At 45.8% G+C, this 26,089-nt stretch overlaps 1 protein-coding gene across 1 annotated transcript; it reads right to left on the bottom strand.

Moving 5' to 3' along the window:
- Positions 1-3,208: 3,208 nt before the first annotated feature.
- MGARP (mitochondria localized glutamic acid rich protein) lies at positions 3,209-25,669 on the bottom strand. The gene is made up of 6 exons (XM_066574818.1): positions 25,512-25,669; positions 17,420-17,523; positions 16,173-16,294; positions 12,535-12,543; positions 9,865-10,083; positions 3,209-3,718 (listed from the first exon to the last, which is right to left on the bottom strand). The coding sequence occupies exons 1-6, from the start codon at positions 25,585-25,587 to the stop codon at positions 3,466-3,468; spliced, it is 783 nt and encodes a 260-aa protein (XP_066430915.1). The 5' UTR covers positions 25,588-25,669; the 3' UTR covers positions 3,209-3,465.
- Between the last annotated feature and the right edge of the window lie 420 nt (positions 25,670-26,089).

The following is a 26,089-nucleotide window of genomic DNA, read 5'->3' as shown; positions in this document are numbered from 1 at the left end:
GAGAGGGCAGGGCCAGAGAGAGGTGGCGGGGCTAGAGAGATTCCCCATAGCAAATACAGAGAAAGCATTATAACCCCACCTCCTTTATCTTCCTGCTATAGGGAAATTCCTTGGGGAGAGATGTGGAGGGCATCCCCTACTGCCCCCCGCTGCTGGAGAATTGCCAAGCAGTGGGGCTGGAGGTATACCCCATTGCTTACAGCAGGACATTTAAAACCTGCTGCCCAGAAGCACATTTTCAATGTCTCGTAAATTCCTGTTAGTCCACGCGGGGATTAAGAGAACCCTCGGAGAGTCCCCTCATCCCTGCAGGGACCAACAGGAGTTTACAGCGGGACAATTAAAATGTCCTGCTGTAAGCAGCAGGGAATTCCCTCAGTCAGCAGAAATCTTCTTTTCCTGCACAGGAGTTTCCATGGACTCCTGCTCCCATAGGAGTCTATGGAAACTCCTGCACAGCTCGCACCAAAGATAGGTCAGGTCCTATCTTTTCTTACAACACAGACCTTAGATGCGGGCATTGTAGCCACACATGTCCTATCTTTGACTGGAGTGAGTATTTTGCGCGTCTAAAATTCCTTCATGTTAACGTTTCTATAGGAGACCACTGGTTCTTATAGAAGTGCTATTTTCACGTGCCTTTAGTGCACAAAAACAGCGATCATGTGAACGAGGCCAAAAGCAAAGACTAGCAACTGAATGACTTCTCGCTCTGTCAGGGGCCGTGTGTACAAGCAGGTGTTGGCGGAGCTTGTTGGGAGGGGACATGGCCACCCTAGACTGGCATACATTTCTGTGCAGGCGCATGGAGATTCCAAAATGTGCCTAAAATATGAAGAGGTCATGCATATTAGGAAAACCATATTAAGACCAGCGTTTGACATGCCGGTATTAATAAATTTCCCTTATCATGCCTTGTACTATTTTATAGAAACTAAGTTTAAAAAGTCAGTAATTTTTGTACTTCTGGAGAGACAAAATCTAGACGTTTTGTAGTGGGGGACCCAAGTAGTTATCCATCAATCCCTTCCCCTTTACAAAAGGAAGGACACACACCTACATATGCAAGAGCGTGGAGAAGGTATATTTTCTTATCTTGCAGCACAGGTCGGCTGCATCTATTACAGGTTTATAGGCAGAGTGCCCTTATTCTGGAGGTATTTGGGCTGCACGGTTATGGAGGGCTCACATTTGACAATATTGATCTACAAAAGTTTTTACTTCATTTGACTTTACACCAGTTTATATAAGTGGAGTATTAATTCTAAAATCTGTACTAAGTTCTGAAAGAAGTTTATATGTTCCTTATACTTTATTCTTCTAATATTAAAGACCGTTTATGAGTCGCTGCAGAATATGAAAGAACAAATTCGGTGCTCAATATGATTTCACTGTAAATCCCTCCATACGGTAATTGGCACAATGGTGACTGAGGATTCACGCTAAACATCAGGGCACACATGGCTTCCCACAGACAATGGGCTAGCACCTGTCAAGCTGCCAGTGGCACAACTTCAACTAATGCGTGTTGTCATGTCCAAAAGCTGACACAGGAAAGCTAAACCAAGCTGACATAATGTAATGTTCAGTAACTCCAGTGGAATTTTCTTGCCCTGCATTAGCCACAAGTAACCCTGCATGCTGAAAACTGCAGCAGACGGCAACTTTATGGGACCTCTTCACCTATATGGGTGGCAGCTGCTAAACGTGAAGTTAGATTTATTTATTGATGTGACAATATTACTTTTTATTCAATATGCAGTATTGAGTCAGTGAAACATTAGTTTGCTCTATCACAAGCATTTATGTGGGGTTTCTCCAAACTTCCCATGGTCCACCCTACCAGTAAAGTTCATTCTGGGGGCCCTATGTATAGGTCCATACAAATATTATGTGATCCCCACTCACGAAGTTGTCACCGCTTCATTCTCCATAAACTTCAAGAGAAAGGTAGCTGCGTGTGCATACAACCCTGTCTCCGCTTAAGTATATGAAGAATGCAGTAGGCAGGAGTTGGTAGACTCCCATTTACCCAATATATGCAGATCCTGTGCATAGTTCCTGTGAGGGGCTGGGGGGTTCACTTGGATTCACCTGTTCCTCTGCAGGGCAGTTCAAGACTGATTTAATGTGTGTAGTTAACCCCAATGTGGCTTGTTTGGATTAAGGCATTGGAGGATGGGTTCAGGGTGGGATAGGCTCTCCTTGTAGAGAGGACCTAGTAGAAGACGGTCATGCATGCTCCTCTGGGAAATTCAGTATGCAAATGAAGACGGTACAATGCTTCCAGGGTGCCACCTATTAGAAGTTGGTTTCATACATGGAGTAATTCCCACAGCGGAAAACTCCATCACCGAAATTTATACTATTCAACAGCCATATAATAGTAAATCTGAGGTTACGGGAGCTAGAATTTGGTCATTTTGTCTCTTTTAGGGCTTGTTTCAGACAGGCGTATATCGGTTGGGTTTTCACACCCGGACGATATACGCTGTCCCTCTCTGCAAGGAGAGGAGGCAGGCCTGGCCGGGAGCTAGTGCACTGAGCTTCCGCCCCTGTTTGCAATAGGAGAGGCAGAACTTAGCTCCGCCCCATCCCACCCTCCTATTGCAAGCAGTGGCAAGGGGCAGGAGCTCAGTGCACTAGCTCACAGCCAGGCCCACCTCCTCCCTCTGCAGAGAGAGACAGTGTATATCGGCCGGGCGTGAAAACCAGACCGATATACGCTTGTCTGAATAAGCCCGTATAGAAATATTGCAACTTTCTCCTTTGTTGAGGGAATCATTTTTTTACGTAATAACAGAAATCCTGCCATGTCGATTGTCATTTTTTTTGGTCTGTTGGGGGATTTACAATGGTCTGTCGGGGAATCGCTGCCTGTCCTAGTCTCATCTGCACATACATTGGGGGGTCTGTGTACTTTCCAATGCGTTCTGTATCGGAGTTATTTGGGCACAACTCGCAGCTATATACATATGGAAATACTCTTTCAGTTGCCTACTTACCTTTGCATGTGTTCGAAATATGGCATGCCAGGGTTTGCGAAACAAAAATTAAAGAGGCAAATTAGAGAGAGATGTATAGAATGGTTGGTCATGTAACGTGGAGATTCCAGATACACAATTCTCTTCTTTATGTTGTGTAATGTGTTTCCTTTTGGTAAATCTTAAAGACTATCTTGATATTCATATTAAAATGAGCCTGAGAATTGTGTACCAGCAATGCATCTCTCTCTTCCATCTGTTTATTAGACAAAGCAACACTTGCTAGAAGCGAAAAACAATAGTCTACATCCACTCATTTTCTTTGCTTTATATACATTTGCCATTAAACCATAAATCATTTGGAACATTTATAGAGAGACTACTTTGTATGCTCATTACTAACTATACAACTAGTAACTAGGCATAGCAACTTTTCATATCTGCGTCCAACTAATGCAACATTAGTGGATATATGTTTGCTTTAACCTTGCTCTGAAGCAATCTCTGTGCTCGCTGCCGACTCCTGCTCTGTAGGTGCTGATGCCGTTTCGTCTTCAACCGCCGTTGGCTCCTGCTCCAAAGTTTCGATGGGGGCAGCCTCCTGCTCCGTGGCCTCTTCTGCAGGAGTCTCTACAGCCACTTCCACAACCTCCTCAATGGTCTCAGACACTGCACTGGCTTCCTCGTTACCTTTTAAAGGAGGTGAGCAAAGATGATACGTCTCCAAGACAACTTATATATTCTAGGAGCACTCTAAAGCACTTATGCAAAATGAAGAGCTGAGAAGCATGCCAGCACTTGGTTATGTAGGAACGCATACAAGGGGCTTGGCTCCACTATATTCAACCTACTGGTGCTTCAAGAATGGCATTCAAGCCGCACCCTTCATAAGGATAATCTACATCCGTTCTAGCTGTGTCGGTCAATTACAGCATCAGATTTTCAGTGTTAATTCCACCTCTTCAACTGAGAGGGTGAACTGCTCAAACAGTATGGATTTGAACATGGATGTGGCACCCTGAATCTGCTGCGGAATGTCCACAGCACACTCCATGCCATCTGGACATCCCCCAATAGTGCAAACTCAGATTAGCCAGTCTTAGAAATGTGCAAGATTTATCACAGGAGTTCTGCTATGTCAAATTTTACATAGACTTATCTAAGTTTACACTACCTTTTACTTTGGCGTAGTTTACAACAAAAATTGTGCAATTTTTGGGGGGCACAATGTCACATTTAGGCCAAACTCCACAAAAGAACACCCCTGTCAGACACCATGAAGAAAGTGTCTAAAATGCAGAGTAAGTGTGACACAAAGCATGTTTGACAGATTTCTGGGGTAATTTGCACCAGAAAACTGTCAAATTGTCAACCGTAGATAAGCTTGTTGTATTTATAATAGTCATGCTTAACGAGGGCTCGTCAGAACATACCTGCTTCCTCATGAACCACTCTGGAGCAGCGCTTCTTATAAGTCTGTGCGGTTCCGCCGTTGTTCCTCGAAGAAACTTATGAGCAATATAGTAACACCCAATTGTAATTCTTCTCGTCAAAGGTGTGTCCCCCTCTAGACCCTGGTACAGTCAGCAGTGATCGATCAGTATGTAGGAGCATTCACCCTCCCCAAACAGGTGACACCGGGCTGTTTTTTGTTTTTTTTACTAGAACTTTACGAACAAATTAAGTATTACTCTGATATCTGCATCAGGAGTTATTAAACTGCTATTAAAGGGCCACTCCAGTGATTTTTTTTCTCCCTTCATTATGTTACTAGTGCCACAGCATATATAGAGTCAGTTAGTATTAGCTTGGTTATTCCTTTCTATATTAACGAGTACCTACACTTCAGAAAACTTTTGACATGTCAGAACAATTGAGCATTGGGGGGCCCACTGCTGCAACCTCGCTGATCACTAGAATGAGAGGGCTGCAGTGTTCACCCGAGCACTGTGCCCCCTCGGCTAGGTTTGTTCACTTTCGGCTGATTACAACAGCGGAAGACTGCCTCATATACAGTAGGTGTATAGAAAGCCTGTACCCACCTCGACGAGGCTGTCTTCAGCTGTCAGGAGACGAAAACGAGTGAACAAAGCCACGGCGGTCCAGCGCTAGGGTGATTACTACAGTCTCCTAATTCCATCAATCAGCAAGAAAGGATGGGTGGGTGTATGGGGTTTTCAGTAGCAGAACCCCAACTGATCAATACGTGTCAGAGACTTGTGAAATGTCAAAAGTTTTCTGAAAGTGCATGTACTCCAACTAACCCAATGAGGTCATCAAAAAACGCAACAAGTTTGTATGTCTGCAGCTGAACTACACAGTGTAAATACCTAGGGGATCAAATGTGACACCAGCTAAGTGAACAATGTTCATTAAAAAGGAATACCCGTTCCAACGGATAGGGGATAACTATCTGATTGGTGAGGGTCTGACCACTGGGACCCCCCAATAAATGAGAGCACTGAAGAATCCAGCGTCAAGCGCTTGAAAATCTTCTGCGCTCTCGCTGAAGTTAGTGGAGTACAATGTGCTTGCTGGACCTGTGGTTCCTGCACTGGCAGACCACCGCTTTCTTTATTCTGGAACTAACTGGTCCCCCGTTCTCATGATTTTAGTGTTAGAATGCAATGCAATTTTGATATGAGGGGCGCTCATTAAAAATTTCCGGTGACCCACTTCTATTTCTCGCATATGTAATGATATAAGTCTCTATAGGTAACGTGCCAAATTGCAACTCTGAACTGATAACGGTCATTCTTTTACAGGTGCTGAAGTGCTGCGAGGTATGATAACAGACACAGTGGAATACAGAGCATTCGTCAAGTTCCTTTACTTAGAAGGCCGTCCACCAAGGGAGACTTTGATGAGATAAAAGAGGTTGATAGGGAGAATTCTCCAACATAGGATGTAGTCATGAACTGGCATCTTCAATTCAAATGTGGTCGGACTTCGGTGGAAACCGCTCCAATTCCAGGGCGACACCTGTCCACTATCAATAAACACACCATCCAACAAGTGGAGGCCACCCTTTTGGAAAAATCGACGCATAACCATTGGCGACCTAGCCCAATATATCAAGCTTAGTGTGGGGTCCGTGGAAAAAATCATCCAAGACCATCTTTATATGCATAAGGTATCCACTCGCTGGGTTCCCCAGCTGCTCACACCTTTCCAGAAGCAGGAACGAGTCGAATGCTCCCAAGCTCTTGAAGATGTACCATGGAAACCAGGAGGACTTTTCCAACAGACTGATCACACAGGATGAAGTCTGGGTCCAGCACTATGATCTGTAGACTAAAGTCCAGTTGATGCAATGGAAGCATGGGGACTTACCGCCTCCAAAGCACGTGCCCAACTTTTGGCAGGCAAGGGCATGCTCAGTCTTTTGTCACCACCACCGAGTAGTCTTGATGGATTACCTAGCAAAGGACACCACGTTACTTGGGCATACTATGCTTCACTGCTGCGGAAATTGCGGGAGTCCATCAAAACCAAGAGATGTGGCATGATCACCAAAAGGTATCTGCCGTCTGTGAGACAATGCCCAGTTCGCAACTCACATGTTGCCCAGCTAGAGGCATGCTGTTGTAGGTATGAAATTTTACCGGCTCTCCCTTATTCCCCCAACCTCACACGATCAAACTTCCACCTCTTTCCAACAATTAAGTCATTTTTGAAGAGCAGGCATTTTCCAGCTGATGAGATTCTGATTTCCGAAGTCACAACATGGCTTTTGGAGTGACTTCTACAAGCGAGGTGCTTACAGTTGTATAAAGAAGTGCGTGTCCCCAGGGGGCACGGATGTAGAGGAGCACTAATAACTGTGCCAAGTTTCATTGCTCTCAGTCCACAGGAAGTAGGTCAGGGGGAAACCTTTAATGAACACCCCTTGTATAATTCTATATTTGTCTGAGGTTTTTTGTAGTTTTCCAATAAAACAAATTGTACTCAAATTAAAATTTAGAACGGTCATTCACAACCTTCCTGAAGGCCTTCTCAGGTGGATCATGTGATCTAACTTTGCAGTCAATTCACTGTATCATGGGAGTGTTAGAGCATAAAGAAAGTGAGAAGAGAAATCTCAGCATGTTAATGGTGCCTGATAAATATCAGACAGGAGGCTGCACTGCAATACACATAGGAGATGTGCAGAGTGACAGGCAAACCGGTCAGGGATGGAAGTGTGTTTGCACTGGAGTAGCACTTTCTGTGGGCCTTAGAAAACGCATTAGGAAATCCTACATTCATCGAGGCTGAGGATCACTGAACTGTTCAAAGCAGAGAAAAAATAGTTGTCAACGAAACATTAGGGGACACTTCTCCCCGTCCCTCGTGGCCAGCGCCAATCATCCATTTAATTTAAAATTATACAAGACAGCAGCTCTCATATTTGATGCAAAAAGGGGCTTTCATCACCATGAAAGTAGAAGGGCGATTTATCTCTGTAAACTCTGAGTCTAATGCCCCCTTTACACGAGGCGGCTGTTGACTAAACGGTCTGCACGAGCGGGTGATGTCCCTGCTAGGTGTTTGCACTCGTGCAGAACGTTTAGATAGCGATTCTCAGCGGTAATCTCCCCCACTTATTACTTACATTCTATGTATGCACTGAGGGGGGAGCGTTTAGACACAGCGAGAAGTCACCAAGCCGGCGATGGCTTTTATGCTAGTTGATACTGAGCGACAGACAAAAAGTAGACAAATACAGCACGATGGCTTTGCATTTAGACGTAACCATTACCACGCATTTTCGTTCACTTGAATGAGTTTTGTGCAACAATTGCTTTGTGTACCGTGAGTTGCCCACGACAGTCTCTTATGGCCAGACTGCCGCATCCGTGAATAAATAGAAGATAACACCGGATTTTGGCACTTGGTTTGCAAATTAATTTTAGCACATCAATTCAATTTGGGAAAGTCAATTCATCCTTATTTTGGGGACTGGCATCAGACAACACCGCTCACTTATCTCTAGAAGACATGGTCACAGGGCGTTATGTAGACAATCTAAGGCCGAATTCATACAGTGCCCAGCCGGTGACCCCCAGTGTACCTGTCCGTAGAGCTTTTCATCTGTATGCGGGTGTGCCTGCCACATCGGTCGGCACATTCACACTGTGCCGTCGCTAGGCGATGATGCAGATTCCGTGGCCCGTCTGCAACTATCACTGTGGACGGGCTGCAGATCGGACAGCTTCCATTGACTTCCATGTGGAAATCGCACTAAGAGGCATGCTGCGACTTTCGCTCCACAAGGGGGGGGGGGGGAGAATCGCTATTGATTTCCACTCGTGGATATGGAAAAGCATGTTTTGCATAGCATGCCTATGGGCAGTATTTGCTGCGGAATCCGGAGGCGAACGCCCGCTCCAGATTCCGCAGTACAAATATGCCCATGTGCATTGGGCCTTAATTAGGATTAGGCAACATATTCCTAGAGCCCTGATGTTGGTTCTTGATTACCTTACCTTATAAGAAAGCGTTAAGGGTGCATTCACATGAACCAGTGCGCTGCGAGTCGCACAAAACTCACAGTAAAATAGATCCCATTGCTTTCAAAAATCGCAGCAGGTTCTATTTTTCTGCAGAATCTTGATTGTTTCCAGAGGAAGAAAAAAAACCCGCATTGCATCTCACATGTACATGCAAGCGCGATGCGATTTTTAAAAATTTTTCCTATTGAAAATCCATCCATTTTCATCCGAGTTGCAGTGTTCTGGCAAATCACAACATACTGGCAGTGAACGTCGTAATTTTACAGGCATGATAATGGTCCGAGATATCAGGCTCAACTGTATGAATGCACCCTTAACTGTATCATCACAAACAGCTCCAATGGGTCTTACATACTCCATTTTGCATAAGTGCATGCAACAAACTGTAAGGGGTGAACAGTAGACAGGTGAGGAGTAGGGTGAAGAACAGCAGGTGAAGAGACAGCATTCTGGTTGCACATAGTGTAAAACAGTACGGCTCTTCCAAACTATACCAGTGGGCAAACCTGGACAGCCAACAGGGATGATTAGCAGCCCGATAATCAATACCATGCAGTCAGTTGTGATTGGGACAATATTGAGCATGCACAAGTGTAACAGTATAACCACCCTGCACAGGATTTGCAGTTATAAGGAGGGGGCGGGTAACCCGGGAACAATCTGGATAGCATCACCCTGCTGCCAGGAGGGTAATCATTAAACCTACTAAAGGATGACCCTATGGATTTTAAAGAACTGTTGTATTTAAGGTAATTTCTAACACACGTGATAGAAGCTGCTCTATGGCATTATATTGGCAGACATGGCACCGCGCCAGTGAGATTTCTGCAGAAATCACTGATCTTCTAGTTAATTGATATGTGAAAAACATTGTTCACTTTGTGTGAAATCTCTGGCTAAGGACCCCTATAATTAAGGAGTTTTGCAGGAACTGAACAAAGTCTCTCCCTGCAGCCTGTGAAAAACCAGTCTAAGGCCGCTTACACAGACAAAATAGCATGAGATTTGTGCGTTGCATGAATATGAACCCGCATTGTGATGCAGGAAAAAAATTGTGGCACGTCCTATCTTTGGGCATTCCCTCAGAACACCTGGCCCATTCTTTGCAATGGGGCCGGCAAAAGCATTGCATGGCGTGCAATGTGATGTTTCCCACTGAACATGTGGCGAAGTGTTTGACACAAAAATGCGCTGTATCCGCAGAGAACTAGCACATTCCCGAGCGTGATATTGAGCCGAGTTTCACGTTCTGATATTGCACTTGCCCGTGTGTAATTAGCCTAAGGGTGCGTTAACACGTTACCGATCTGCTGTGGATTTTGATGCGTGGCATCAGGTTTCACTTTCACCCTTCCAGTCTAGAGCTCCATGCTCATCCTAGTTACATTCCAAGACTGGTTTCTACAAGGATGGTGGCCATTATTAACAGATATACATCAGGTTTATCATGTAGAGATTTTGCAATGTTAAGTACAACATTGACCAGTTTAAAGAGTTTCCCTTCTTTGGATAACTCAATATTCCTCACTAGTGACCTACTTTTCTTAGCCAAGGTGGAAAACGAGTGCAAGACGTAGCTCTTGTTCTGGAAAGCTGCCGGCATTCTGTATCCAGATGGTTGGGAGGGGAAATCTACTTTAGGCTACACATTGCAGTTACTGTATGACTACAATGTTTGTCTATGGATAACACTGTCTGATTCGGATGGGTGTAGAGCTGCTTGCAACATTTGACCCCTATAGAGGACTATTTCAGTCAGGTAGCTATACTACAACTCCCAGGCCGTGCAGGGTCACCCAACACTAACCTAAGGGGGAAGTTAGAGACACTCAGCCACTTTGACCCTGTAAGCTAAACTTATGGACTTGCATTCCTAGACTCAGCGTATCAGCTACGTTAGGTTTTATACTTACCTTCCCCACTATTCCTCTGATGCCCGCATTCAAATCAGCCACTGAATGCAATGAGGCGTGCACCAAGCAATCCTCCCACTCCATTCGTAAAACGGGAGGACTACTTAGCACGTGCCCATGTAGTCCACTCAATGCATTCAGCAGTGGGTTTTAGTGCTGACACCAGGGAAATAGCGGTAAAGGCAAATATAAAACAGTACATCCCCAGTCTCTGCGGGTCAGCTACTTTGAACCCATTTGCTTAGCTTATAGGGCTCCAAGTAGCTGACCGATTCCCTTTAAGAGGATATGAAACAAGAATGCAATAAAAGCATCCATAGTATTGACTAGTATATAACTTTATTCTTCATACGAACATAACTTGTAACAATAGTTTAAAAGGGGTTGCCACATGAAAAAAGTTATTCCCTATCCATAGGATAAAGTATAACCATCTGATCAGTGGTAGCCGACTGCTGGAACCCCAGCTAATCCCAAAATGAATGCAGTGGGAGTGAGTATTTACACTGCTGCTCTATTCATTAAGACTGAAGGAGATAGCTGGGTTCAAGAGCTCATCTAGCATCCTATAACAATATCACATTAGGATCAATCACTTGGGTGTATTGTGGGGTGGCGTAAAAAAATTACAATATTTGAGTATGTAAATACGCATGAAGATAGAACACGGCCGTTTGTGTGACCAAAACATGCCGCAAAAATATGCAAATGTGAATGAACCCATTGAAATCAATGGATTCTATTCATGGGTATTACGTGCGTAAAAAACTGTTCGTCTATACACTTGAATGAACGAGCCCTCAAAACTCGCTGACAACTTCAGTAAGACTTGTTCCTCTTCATCAATATAGATCAGGTGGCTGCGTGTTTGAAGTTATGTTATAGTTACTGGTAGGAGTGACAAATGATCAAAACCCACTAGGCGCAAGGAATGTCCACTATACTTATGGCCATGCGGTAGATATATATACCAGGGCAGAAGTACAGTATTATATGAGCAACTCTAGGAAATCTAGGAATATTACAAAATGCTTTTATTAGAAATCGGCACTTTAGGATATTGCTTGAAACTAGACTAAATCTACAGAGATCAAGCCTTGTGCGTTAAGGAAGGCAAGCGAAGCAAAGGCATTAGTTACACAGAACACACAAGCCACACACTTCGCAAGTTAGTCTCATTCTAGAAAATGTTTAGTCACCTCAAAGTCACAACCCAGAAATCCCGGACATAGAAAAATAAGGACATTCGGCCAAAAGGCGACATTCAGTGTGGTCTTTTTATTGGACAGTCATTACACACAGATAAAGCTCCCAGCCATAACCTAATCACTGGACGTATTATCAGATGGGCGTTATACAGAATCATATCCGGATCCAGCCCCTCATTCACCAAGTGATCTGAATATCCATTACTAAAACAGGAGATCCCGTAAAAACAAAAACAGTAACGTGTTGGTGTTTTTAAAGGGCTGGCATGACACTATAATCATCACTAGTTAGGCTGCACGGCAAGATGGACTGTCCCTTTTTTTTTTTTTGCTCCTATATCTCCAAGTTTGGGTTGATATCCTATGGACTTTAGTCTGAAAATTGTAAAAAGCAAAAGTGACAATTAGAGAAAAATATATTCACATGAGCCAAAAATAAAGTGTGTTATGCTCATGCCATTTTTTATATATATTTTTTTTTTAAATGCAGTGAAACGGTGTTCACAAACTAACCAGAATTATCAGACGCCACAAACACTTCCATCCACAGAAAGAAGACAAGAGGCGCGCTCCGTTGTGAACAAGGTGAAGTGATCCAACATGGTCAGCTCATATGTATGTATTAACTACAAGACTTACAGTATATATAAGGCATTAGTTCTTCATGAATCCAGAACCACAGCCACAAAAATCCTTGTTCAGAAGGGATGCGCTTCCTTGCCGTATGTACTGCGTGGCCTGGGTGCCCCATGTATGCACAATAGATAACGGATCGGACGGGAGAAAACTACCGACTTCAGAGATCTCACCAAGTTTGGAAGAAACTTTACAGGTGCATCTAATCAGGCCAAGCAATACATTGTGCAAATACTAGGAACAGATTAGAGGAAAAGCACATATATAGGGAGGCAGAGTTTAAGAGAAATCCACTTACTTTTGCGCTCTGAATGGAAAGAGAAAAAAAAAATACAGTTAACAAGTTATAACTTTTATACTGAAAAAAAAGTGTAAAATTATTAATTTTAATCAATTCAAAAATAGAAGTTGTAGAAGTTTCCACCCTTCCTTCTTAATTTTTGGGAAGCAAGCTATTATATTAAGCCTGGGTTCACACAGGGCGGATTTGCTGCGGATTGCCGTTGCATATCCGCACTGCGGCAAAACCGCTGCGTTTGCAGTGTAATGCAGCACAAATGTGTTTGGGCAAAAAGCTTTTCTCACAGGACGATTTTTTCCACACAGCCGCAGTGCGGAAATGCAACTGCGGCGCGGTTTTTCAAGATGCAGCATGTCCATTCTTTTGACTTTTCCACAGCGCTTTTTTGTCCATAGACCTCTATGGAAGCAGCAAAATCCGCACCAAAATAAGCTGCAAAAAGTAAAAAAGCGCTGAAAAAGAAAAACCGCTTGCGGATTTTTCCGCAAGAAAATCCACAAGACAAAAATAACCTTTGAAGCGGTTTTGCCACAGAAGCAGTTCTGCGGCAAAACCGCAACAGAAAAAACGCAGCAAAACTGCCCTGTGTGAACCCAGCCTAAAAGTTCAAGCCAATAATATATATATATTTTTTTTTTATAACGTTTTCATTCCTTTTAGAGAAAGCAGTGAATCTTGCAAACATGCACTGTATGAATTTGGCAGCTATCCGTTGCAAAATCAGCAAGTTCTACGAGGGGGTGCTGATAAGTCCTCGGCTTTGCGATCTTCGTTTGTTTTCACATCAATGAAAGCTATATTATTTGAAAGCTCAATCTTTGTAAAACTTGAGCAAATTTTGCATGATCTCATGTGTGATTCTTAGCTTAAGCAGGTCTAAAGACAACATAGCGGAGTCTGCAGCAGATTTCACTGCGAAGGTGAGCGAGCAGTGATGAAGCTCCTATTGCTGAAAAGGATGGTGGCCAAAGACATTCATGGTGCATACATTAGGCCATAAGTGCCATTCGTACTCCACAATGAAAAATTGGGGTGCTAAATTTAAAACAGACCACTTTTAACCTGACAGACCATTCCAGGAGACCCCCAAAACCCAGAGACACCATCCATGAAATAATTCTGGGAGACTGTCGAATTTATGGTAAGACAATAGGCTAGGCTGTCAAGAGATCAAGTTGTCTCCATAATTCATGATCACCTGGACATGAGGAAGATGTCTGCTAAGAGTCCCGAAAGGTCTGTCAGCAGATCAAAAACACGACAATGGACGAGACTTTGATTTTAATGTATGAACCACAGTCAAAAGAATGGAGACACAGTGGTTCCCTGCATCCAAAGATTTAGAGTACAGAAGTCATTATCCAAGGTAATGGCATCTGCCTTCTGGAATTCCGCTTGTGGACTACTGTCTGAGGGGATTTACTATTACAGCTGTGAATTACACAACACTTTGGGATAAATTGAACGAGGCATTGAAGTCTAAAAGACCCAGAAAGTTGACCCAAGGTGTCATGCTCTTGCACAACAATGCCTCATCCCACATAGCAGCCATCACCCAGAGCAAACTGGTTGAACTAGGCTTCAAAGTGCTGGATCATCCTCATTCTCCTGATCAGGCATCCTCAAACCATCATGGGTTTTAAAGTTTGAAGAAACGCCTCAAGGGAACCAAATTTGCCACCATTTCTCATGCAATTGCAGTGGCCGATGCCTGGTTGACCACCTAACCAAAGCAATTCTTTGTCAAGATATTGCAACACCGTAGTCAGAAGTGCACTGATATCAGAGGGGCAATGCAGAATAACTGTAAAAATGTCATTGTTCCAAGACAACTTTTCTGTCATCAAAGCCAGGGACTTCCCAGCACGCCCTCGTACGCAAGATTGACCGCAGAGAAAATCCACCACGGATCCACATGTACTGTGTTTCCCTGAAAATAAGACCCTGTCTTATATTAATTTTTGCCCCAAAAGATGCACTAGGTCTTATTTTTAGGGGATGTCTTGTTACACTTACCTAGCAGTCTCGGTCCAGGTCCTCACGCTGCTCTCTGGAACTCCGCCGCGCATCCTGTAGTCCTCAGCCACCAACAGAAGATCACTTCCTGGTTACGGGATTCATGAGTCTAATCTCCACAATCTGATGGCTGTGATTAGTTCTTCAACTGCTGCTTAGCCAAACCAATGCAACGCTCGATGAGCTAATCACAGCCAACACATTGGTTCATCTAGCGCTGCATTGCTTGACTGAACAGCAGTCAAAAAACCAATCACAGCCATTGCTTCCTGGAGGTGGGATTCATGAATCCCGTAACTAGGAAGTGACCTTCTATGGGCGGCCGAGGACTGCAAGTAGAACATCAGAGTTCCAGAGTGCAGAGGAAGGGATGCGGACCGAGCCTGCTAGGTAATGTATTGGGTTTTTTTAATATAATGCATTTAGGGCTTATTTTCAGGGTAGGGCTTATATCTGAAGGCTCCCTTTAAAAAAAAATTCAGAGTAATTTTCAGGGGAGGTCTTATTTTCAGGGAAGCAGGGTAGTACTAGCCATGTGGATGAGAGTTTAACAAATCTCATCCACATGAAGTGAAAAATGCCCGTGTAAAAACGGACTTGCTATGATGTTGAAATCTTCAACTTTGCAATTTTTGTCACACATTGGTTGCACGTTTGTTGCCATTAAGTTTAATGAGCGAATCAAAATCCGTTACAACATTCAACGGTTGCAGATTGCCGGTGGATCCACAGCAAGATGTGCTAATATCGACTTCAAAAGCCCTTTTTTATTTACCGATTTTTGCATAATCTCTGGGAAAATGTGCAGCAACCAGTCTACATCAAAATGCATACGAGTTATTGCAAGTTTTCCGTAGCAATTCTCAACTGGAATTTTCATCAAAGGGTGAAATCCAGTGAAAATCTGCAGGTTTTAAAATCCCCCGCGGAAAAATTTCCTCTGCATATGGATGAGATTTGTAAGATTCCATCCACTCGCCCGCTACTGTAGATATTACCTACAGATGAGAGGGGGGGTTATATTACCTGGAGCCGTGCTCTTACTGGTTCAGCCCCCTGTTCCTGAGGCCCCTCTACACACATCCAAGATGGCCATGTCGATTCTAAGATTACCAATCCACCACCAGTGCTCAGTGTGCATCAAGTAGTCTAAGAGATCCCACGCTGCCCTGATTGGCTGGCAATGCTCACTTTAGCAGTGGTTGCCAATCAGGAAGCAGTATCTACCGTCTGACTACTAATGCCTACTGATGCAGTGTGCATCAAGAATTGACAGGAGCACCATGGCCATCTTGCATGTATGAAAGTAAGAATAAGAAGAGGATGGCGCCAGGTAATATTACCCCTACCACCCATCCTGGGGCAAGTTTTGTCCCAGGATCACAGAGTTGCTTTAGGAGGCATTTTTCCACCATATGCATTCATTGCATATTAGTATATGACATGTTGGCTGCAATCAGGATAACCAGGCTGGCACAACGACCTGGTGTGTGAGGGAAGCACGGCATGGGTCACAGCAGCACTGGACTAGTTTACAGCATTCTGCAACCAAACTACAAATTAGTTAATTTACTCATATAGAAGACTTTTCCACATTCAACTGTAAGTTTAGATTTCACATCTGCAGCCCGACGACCTGTATAATCTTACCGTCGTCTTCGATTTCAGGTCTCAGTTTTCCATAGACAAATTCATAGCGGTCTCCCAAATATTCTTTGTCCTGGCGCAATTTGTGGTAAACCTGCAATGGCATGGGGAAGTTAGGAAGTCATAAGATGGCAAAGTACATGCTAGTGTAACGTCACCGCCATCTCCGGTAGAGATAAAACACTGTCTGCCCAAAACTAAATCCTGGAAGCCTGCGCCAACAATCTTCTAACCCCGACTTCTCAGGAAATGAGAACTTCTGCCTGCAGGATATTTATCAGAGCCCAGTCCTAAGCAGAGACAGCTGCTGCATGTCCACCACAGACGGCTGCCGCACAGCTAGCGCTCAAGTAGTCCGTGCCGCCCTGACCCGACGCCTCGTTCCAGACACCTTCCTGGGCGACCCATCGACTCACAGCTCCCGACATCATCCAACAGTTACAGCTGACAGCAATGTCAGTAAAGCTCGTTATGTACTATAGACATTATGCAACTATAGTTATACCTCATTTATAACATCTCTGCTTACTGTAATGGATTGGAAAGTTTCCAGTAAAGGACCATCTTGTTATTTGTATAACGCCAACTTATTCTGCAGCGCTTTCAAGTAATTTATCTCTTACTCCCCAGCAAGCTGGGTACTCCTGTATCATCCTCGGGTCAACTTTGAGCCGGCTACCGGAACCACGCGGGGATTGAACCCGCAACCTTCAGGTCGTGAGCCAGAGCTTAGGACTGCATTTCTGCTGCCTTAACACTCTGCGCCATTACAAGAGAGCACCCTGAACAAGCCATATTCCAAAGTGCAAGGCCCCGCACAGTGTCTACTGCAAAGTAGAGCTACATTTGTGAGCTACCAAAATATGTTGATTTGATATGACCACGCCACTTCCAGCAAGCCACTCCCCCTTTTCAAGAAAAATTGGACTGGCATGCAGACCGCTAAAAGTCTCATAATTCTTGCGCAAGCCTTGAGCCAAATTCTGCTACTTTTATTCTGGAAACTGGCAAAAACGTATTTACAGAGGTCCCCCCCTCCCCGAGTCGAATATTTCTTTATCTCTATGCACCCTTTAGTTTGTACTACTTTTTATGAAGAAATAGTTTACTTCTATAAGGCAATCTACTAGGTGTAAAGGTACAACTAAAAGTTACAGGACAGGAAAAACCCATATAGGTGATGTACATAAAGCCAGGTGAACATCAGATTAATACTTACATAATATCCACCACCAACCAGAGAACCCCCAATAAACAGGTAGTAAGGCAGAGACCCTCCACTAGACTCCGGCACACTGCTGGATGACATCTGACGGACAGGAGCTACAGAGAGAAACAGTCATTACTCAAATTCTATGTCCTTCATTATTCCTACTTGAACACCTGATGCCAGATTGGTGGCCGTAAGCAGCTGCTGTTTGCACAGACCCCCTAGAGCTGATGAACAACAATGCTGCTTATATGTAACAGTGACCCCTAAAGCTGTATTCACACGGGTGAGTGCAATGTAGGTCAGAGAAAAAAGAAAAACGGACCTACATCGCACTCGCCTGCCAGCGATTTCCCTGGAACTTTCAGCCATGTACGATGCGCTTTGGCATTAAAAAACGCAGTTGGCATTGATGTACATGTGTTTTATCATGGGTTAAAAATCTTGGTTAAAAAAGTGCATTACACACATGCAAGTCACATGGCACTCCGTAAACAATAAAAATGGCAACTTTAATAGAGACACCTGTGCTTTCACAATTGGAGCCTCCTTGTATGGAAATGAGAAAAACCCAGAATGCAGCATAAAATTAAGGGACAAGCTTTCCCTTGAGTTTATGCATAAATCCACATTAGAAGGCAAAAAAAAAAAAAAAATCACAAGTGACCCTAGTTACTTCAAAAGAGACACGACCACTAGTGCTCGACTCACTAGGCCAAGTATTTCAAGAACTGCCAACCTTGTGGTATTATCTCATGGAATAGGGCGGAGAACATTCTGAGAATGGAGAGACATCCAGCAAAAATGGAAACTACTCAGCAACTAAAGGAGTCAGAGGAGGATGTGAAGAATCTTGCTAACGAGCGGGCAGTGCACATCCAGGCAAAGTGCAGCGGAATACAAGGCTGGTGCTGCAGCTAACAGGCCTGAATGTATAACTCATCGTTCCTTAGTACGGATGGACTAACAGCGGAGGACCAGCGCTGGTGCCACTGCTGTCTGAGGGACCTTTCAGATGTAAGGATTATCGTTAAATAAAAATTAGTGCAAGAATAGTCTGGTCAGATGAATCCAGAGTTCGGTTGCACCAGGCTAATGGAAGGATCAGAATTTGGCACAGGAAGCATGACTTGCTGAACCCTTTCCTGTCAGGGTCATCAGGCAGGTAGAGATTGAGTAACAGTAGGGAGGGGGGAAGAAGGTATTCATGTCACACGTGGGTACCCCCATATTACAACTTGCTGCAATTCTCAATGCCAAAGGAGGTCTAATGCACCACTGTATACTGCGCTACTCCTGCAGAAACAGCTTTACTACACAGCTTGTCATCCTGCAATGGCCGTCAGTGCAGAGACCCGCTGTCCTTCCCTGCAGCCACCATGACAGCAGTGCCGGCTGGTGCCGATCACCCGCAGGATCAGGGGTCGGCTCATGTTTAGTGAGGCAGGAAACAGACTGCGCCGTACAACCCGTGTATGACCGAGTCACAACCTCACTGACAGACGGACAATCCGGACTGTAAGCGTGCGTTCATATACAGCTAATGCACGTTCTAGAATATTACAGTGCCATCAGTAGATGGGGGTTTTTTTTGTTTGTTTTTTTGAAAACCTCATCCACATGCTGCAAGTTTTTCCCCCTTTCAATGAATGGGGTGAATAAGTGGTGAATCTGCAGTCAAAAAAAAAAAAAAAAAAATGTAAAATGCAGATTTCGCTACAGAATTGCTGGAAAAACTCTACCCGGCGTGGCTGCAGCTTAGCAGTCACATAACAGAGTACATGCTGTATATGCAAACCAGTAGGGCCACAACTCCTACAGCCTCGGGCGTTGTTCACATCTGCATTGGATGAACATGGCATGTTGTGCAGTTTCAGTCGGGAAAATGCCACGTGGCATGCCAGATGCCCCCCTTTATAGTCAATGGGTTGTATTGGTTGGCATTCGTTTATATCTATTCCTCGCTGGGGGGAAACTCCTTCAAAGTGCTTGTCCAGTTATAAACTACTGATGACATAGCAGCAGAATAGGTCATCAGTATTAAGTCAGCAGAGTCTGCCAACCAGGACCCCCACCAAATCAGCTTTTTGCTGGGTCTGTGCGTTAATACAATGAGTGTATTTCTGCAGGAAGCAGACAGCTCTATTCCCACTGCACTGGCAAGACCTGGTATTGCAGGACAAGTTCTTATTCACTTCAATGCGAGCTGAACCTGCAATACAAAGTCTGGCCACCACCGTGCGAACAAAGCTGCTTCCTGCAAAAATGAGCTCCGTGCACAAGCACACAAGCCCAATAAACAACTGATTGGCAGGGGTCCCCGGCAACAGACCACCACTCTAGTATTGATGATCTATTCTGAGGCTAGGCCATCAATAGTTTACAAATGGACAACCCCTTTTAGTAAACCTAATTTTAAAAATGGCAAGTTTGATCATGCATCGCTACACAACTAGACAGGAGTCCAGGAAAGCTGGGTGGTGGCAGCCTTGTGAAAAGTCTGCAGCCATCATACTGGGAGCATTCCCATATTCAGCCATACATTACTAAGAACTTTGACTGCTGTTTTATGACTCTTTCCAAATCGAAATGCCGGATACAAACTATTATACAGTATCACCACAAGAGCGGTGGAAGGTAGCTTACTCAGCAGCAGTGAAAACGCTTGCAGTCATAGAAGTGTCAATTTTTTTGTCAATTAACAAAATGCAAAGTGAATGAACAAAACAGAAATCAAAATAATCATTTTCATATGTAGGTTGAAATATAGTCATTAACTGAAACAGACCGATGTGTTGGAACAGCCAAATCGCTACAAAGGTGAGGTTGTGGAAGACAGATTCTTGTCACAGGTCATACACCATGGCAACACTGAGCGTAGCAACAAGACAGTAGTTTTACTGCATCATCAAGGTCTACCCAAGCAAAGATTTCAAGGCAGACTGGGGTTTCCAGAAGTGCTGTTCAAGCAGCACAAAGAAACAGGTAACGCCGAGAACCGTAGACACAATGGTCGGCCAAGGAAACTGTGCAATAGAGGAGACGTCATGCCTACTTCACTTCGAAATTGGTAGATGTTCAGCAGTGACATCAGCTCAGAACTGGCAGAAAGCAGTGGGACCCAGATACAGCCCATCTGTTTGCAGAACTCTGGCCAAAAGTGGTCTTCATAGAAGAATTGCAGCCAAGAAGGCAAACCTCCGATATAGGAAGGACAAGCGACTCAACTATGTATGCAAAAAAATGGCAGCACCTGCTCTGGACTGAGGAGTCAAAATTCGAAGTATTTGGCAGTAATAGAAGGCAGTTTGTTCACCAAAGGGCTGAAGAGCGGTACAATGGTGAGTGTCTACAGGCAAATTTGCCGACAATACAAAGCTAGGAAGGATAGCTAAGGGTTCCTGTCCACGAGCGATAGTGCATTGTGTTCCCTGCGGCGATAATCCGCCCGCGAGTAACGCAGTGCACGCTTTCCATAGTGTTACTATGGAAAGCGCAGCCCCCTGTCCACGAGTGGAGAATCATAGGGATTCTCCGCTTGCGGGACTCAAATCGTGGCATGCTGCGATTTGCCGTGATTGTCCGCAGCGAGCCTGTCTGACAGGCTCACCGCAGAGAACTGACAGTTCTCTCCCCTGCGGTGGAATATCGCTAACTATATTCCGCCTCGCCCGTGGACAGGGGGCCTAATACTAGAGAAGAGTGAGAGGATTCAAAAAGATCTAGAAAAGCTTGCACAGTGGGCGGTGACTAACAGGATGGTATTTAACAAAGAGAAATGCAAAGTCCTACATCTGGGCAAGAAAAATGAAAAAAAAGCATATACGGAATGGGAGGAATTGGGCTAAGCAGCATCACATGTGAAAAAGACTTGGGTATAGTAATAGATCATAGACTGAACATGAGTCAACAATGTGATGCAGCAGCCAAAAAGGCAAACACTATTCTGGGATGTATTAAGAGAAGCACAGAGTCTAGATCACGTGAGGTCATTATCCCCCTCTACTCTTCCTTAGTCAGACCTCATCTCGAATACTGTGTCCAGTTCTGGGCACCCTACTTTTAAAAAGGCAGACCAACTGGAACAAGTTCAGAGAAGAGTTACTAAGATGGTGAGCGGTCTGCAAATCATGTCCTATGAGGAACGGTTAAAGGATCTGGGAATGTTTAGCTTGTAAAAAAGAAGGCTGAGAGAAGACTTAATAGCGGTCTACAAATATCTGAAGGGCCGTCACAGTGTACAGGGATAAGCCCTATTCTCATTTGCACAAGGAAAGACTAGAAGCAATAGGATGAAACTGAAAGCGAGGAGGCACAATTTAGATATTAGGCAGCAAGGGTGATCAGTGAGTGGAGCAGCTTACCACGGGAGGTGGTGAGTTCTCCTTTAATGGAAGTGTTCAAACAAAGGCTGTACAGACAGATGTCTGTGATGATTTAGTGAATCCTGCACTGAGCAGGGGGTTGGACCCGATGACCCTGGAGGTCCCTGCCAACTCTACCATTCTATGATTCATGGTGGAAGGCCCTTGCAGGTTTGCGGCAGCATTTCATCAGATGGAGTTGGAGATTTAGTCAGTATTAGGCCTCATGTCCACGGGCAAAAGAAGAATTAATATCCACTGCGGATTTTAACTCTTCTCCTGCCCGCGGATCTGCATCCCATAGGGATGCATTGACCACCCGCGGGTAAATACCCGCGGATGGTCAATAAAAGTGATTTAAAAAAAAAATGGAGCATGAAAAAATCTGGACCATGCTCCATTTTCGTGCGGGTCTCCCGCGGGCTTCTATTGAAGCCTATGAAAGCCGTCCGGATCCGCGGGAGACCAAAATAGGAATTTACTCACCTGCTCCGGATCTTCCCTTCGCCGCGGCTTCATCTTCTCTCCGTCGCGGCCGGATCTTTTTTCTTCGGGCCGGCACATGCGCGGGGCACGTAACCGACGTGCCCTGCGCATCCGCCGGGCCGAAGAAAGAAGATCCGGCCACGACGGAGAGAAGATGAAGCCGCGGCGAAGGGAAGATCCGGAGCAGGCGAGAGGTGAGTTAATTCTTATTTTTATGCCTCATGTCCGCGGGGCAGGAGGGACCCGCTACTGATTCAACATGGAGAATCCGTAGCGGGCCTGATTTTCCCCGTGGACATGAGGCCTTAGGGCTCATGTGCACAGGCAGGTTTGAATTCCGGGATTTGCATGGGGTACCTGAGCGGTTGACCCGGAGTTCAAGCCACCCATAGACAACCAGGGGTGCCCGCAACTTAATCAAGGCTGCGGGTTTGTTTTCGGACCTTCCGGTCCGAAAAACATATCGCAGCATGCTCCGTTTTGCCGCGGATCCCTCAAAGACAGCTTCCATTGAGGTCAATAGAAATAGTCCGATCTGCAGCACCCCCAGAACTTTCACTTCGGGTGTACTGCGGGAAAGCAGGAGATTAAAAAAAAAGTCTCCACTGCGCATGTGCGAGGGGTGTGGGGGGGTGTCCGTCGGCACGCCCGCCCACATGCACAGAGAAGACAGACGACCCGCACACATCCAGACTGGCAAGTAATGTCCTCATGGCGCGGGCAGGGTGGGATCCTGTGGTGGGGCTCCTGCCCACAGAACCCGTCCCACCCATGGACATGAGGCCCTAATTATGTCCTCAATGCTGAGAAATACCAGCAGATACTTATGTTATACCATCAGGGAGGCAGCCCATTGGCGCCAAATGTATTCTACAGCAGAACAACCCCAACATACAACCAATGTCATTAAGAACTAACCAGTATAAAGAAGAGCAAGGAGACCTGAAAGTGATGTCAAGATGAACACTTCCCATAGCGTTGCTATAGAAAGTGCAGCTTCCCTGTCCACGAGCGGAGAATCATAGCGATTCTCCGCGGTGAGCCTGTCAGATAGGCTCACCACGGAGATCCGTCAGCTGTCTCCTGCTCCCCGGCGGTGGAGATCTGCCGCGGGATATCGCAACATCCGGGGACAGGCAGCCTAAACCGACATCCACAGAAGACCTGTGGTTAGTTCTCCAAGATGTTTGGAAAAACCTCCCTGCTGAGTTCCTTCAAAAACGGTGTGCAAGTGTACCTAGAAGAACTGATGCCATTTTGAAGACAAAGGGCGATCACACGGAATACTGATTTGATTTTGATCTTTTAGTCCAGCCACTTTGCCACATGACCAGCTATTACCACGTCTAGTTTTGGACGCTTTCTTAGGGTCCGTTTACCCCTAACGACGTCTCGTTTGTACGATGTCAGACTTTGTTCGTGCAGCCGATACAGCGTTAGCTCGATCAAACAGGATACCGTTTACATCCGCTGCATAAGTGACTGAAGAGGACAGAACGGGCGTCATTAAAACTGAATAAGCCAACAAAGGGATTTTAACGGCTGCATAAAACGAATGAAGAGTGAAGGCCTTATCATTGGCTGTCGCCGCGGTTACCTCAAACCCTTACGGGTCACTGTCACTCATTAGAGCCATAATCGTTCCATGTAAAGGGGCCTTTACACTGCAGCATCTCCCTACACCTGCCTAAATCTTTTGCGCAGTCCTGCACAGGTATGAGGAAGGCGCTGACAGCCCACGCCAGAACAGGCAGCGAGGTGTAAATCAGATCAGCCTGGCAGTCAGCAGACGTAAGCCAGACACCGCTACAGGACATCGGTGCGTAGAGATGGCGATACGTGACCAGGCGGGGACCCACTGCAGCTATACACCGCACCGCCTCCGTGTGCAACCCTGCAGCTATATACCGCACCGCCTCCGTGTGCAACCCTGCAGCTATATACCGCACCGCCTCCGTGTGCAACCCTGCAGCTATATACCGCACCGCCTCCGTGTGCAACCCTGCAGATATATACCACGTAGCCAGGCGGGGACCCACTGCAGCTATATACCACACCGCCTCCGTGTGCAACCCTGCAGCTATATACCACACCGCCTCCGTGTGCAACCCTGCAGCTATATACCACGTAGCCAGGCGGGGACCCACTGCAGCTATATACCACACCGCCTCCGTGTGCAACCCTGCAGCTATATACCACACCGCCTCCGTGTGCAACCCTGCAGCTATATACCACACCGCCTCCGTGTGCAACCCTGCAGCTATATACCACACCGCCTCCGTGTGCAACCCTGCAGCTATATACCACGTAGCCAGGCAGGGACCCACTGCAGATATATACCACACCGCCTCCATATACAACCCTGCAGATATATACCACACCGCCTCCATATACAACCCTGCAGATATATACCACACCGCCTCCATATACAACCCTGCAGATATATACCACACCGCCTCCATATACAACCCTGCAGATATATACCACACCGCCTCCATATACAACCCTGCAGATATATACCACACCGCCTCCATATACAACCCTGCAGATATATACCACACCGCCTCCATATACAACCCTGCAGATATATACCACACCGCCTCCATATACAACCCTGCAGATATATACCACACCGCCTCCATATACAACCCTGCAGATATATACCACACCGCCTCCATATACAACCCTGCAGATATATACCACACCGCCTCCATATACAACCCTGCAGATATATACCACACCGCCTCCATATACAACCCTGCAGATATATACCACACCGCCTCCATATACAACCCTGCAGATATATACCACACCGCCTCCATATACAACCCTGCAGCTATATACCACACCGCCTCCATATACAACCCTGCAGCTATATACCACACCGCCTCCATATACAACCCTCATCTCTACAGGAACCACACCATTATCAGGTGACCTTCACTACTCTACGTATCCCGTATCTGACGGGGTGGTAAATACAGCATATTCACCAGCACTACAGAGGCGCTGCAGCAGGTTACTAGCACATCCTCCCCTGCTGACCTCTAACTGACCCGAGGGGTTACCAGCTCACTGCTGCCCTTCTATCCCCCCTGACCAAGTGAGTAAGAGCACACAATGCAGCAGCCTGCACGGCGATGGAAGCACGCCGGCTCTCTCCTTCCATTACACTCATGCCCTTCATGGCGACTTCCATGACCGGAAAGCGACTGCAATGACACAAGGAGGGCCAGGAGGTAAGTGCTCACCGTTGCGGAGAAGGGCGGCCGCACCCCGGTGGGTGAGGGGGGACAGCTTTTGCCAGGCGCTCCGACACAGATGCATGCTGACTACTGGCGTCTACACTGCGGGAGAGGACGACGGACTGCGGGGAGGAGGAGCCGGAGATCGAGCAAGGGCACGTGACGTCACGGGGCGGGGTCACCTCCCCTCTACAGGTGACGTGCAGAGGCATTCTATTGGTTGGAAGTCCGAGCCGGATGTGAAAGGCAAGCGGCAGTGCGCATGCGCCGTTCTCACATGCTCGTGCGGAAGGGGGGGTCACGTGGGACAGAAAAACCGGGAAAATGATAGAGAAGCGCTGAGGAGCCGAGTTACTTGTGACTAGAGATGTACCGCATCACCAGCGCCTCATACCTAGCTGCAGGTCCTCACAAAGCTCATTGTAGGCCCCTAGAAGGAGTGGTTTGTTGCTGCGAAACTGGGCCTGCAGTTCCATCTCAGGCAGATAGGCAAATGATGAGAGCTGTGGTGATTAGATGAACGGTTTTGTCATCTAAGGCCCTAAAAGTGGTTCCCCCCATGGCCTATAAGAGGCTCTTAGAGG

Source organism: Eleutherodactylus coqui, chromosome 7 (genome assembly GCF_035609145.1).
Source record: "Eleutherodactylus coqui strain aEleCoq1 chromosome 7, aEleCoq1.hap1, whole genome shotgun sequence".
In the NCBI taxonomy this organism is placed as follows: domain Eukaryota; kingdom Metazoa; phylum Chordata; class Amphibia; order Anura; family Eleutherodactylidae; genus Eleutherodactylus; species Eleutherodactylus coqui.
Note: the sequence above shows the minus strand (reverse complement) of the source record. Positions and strands in the feature narration are given on the sequence as shown.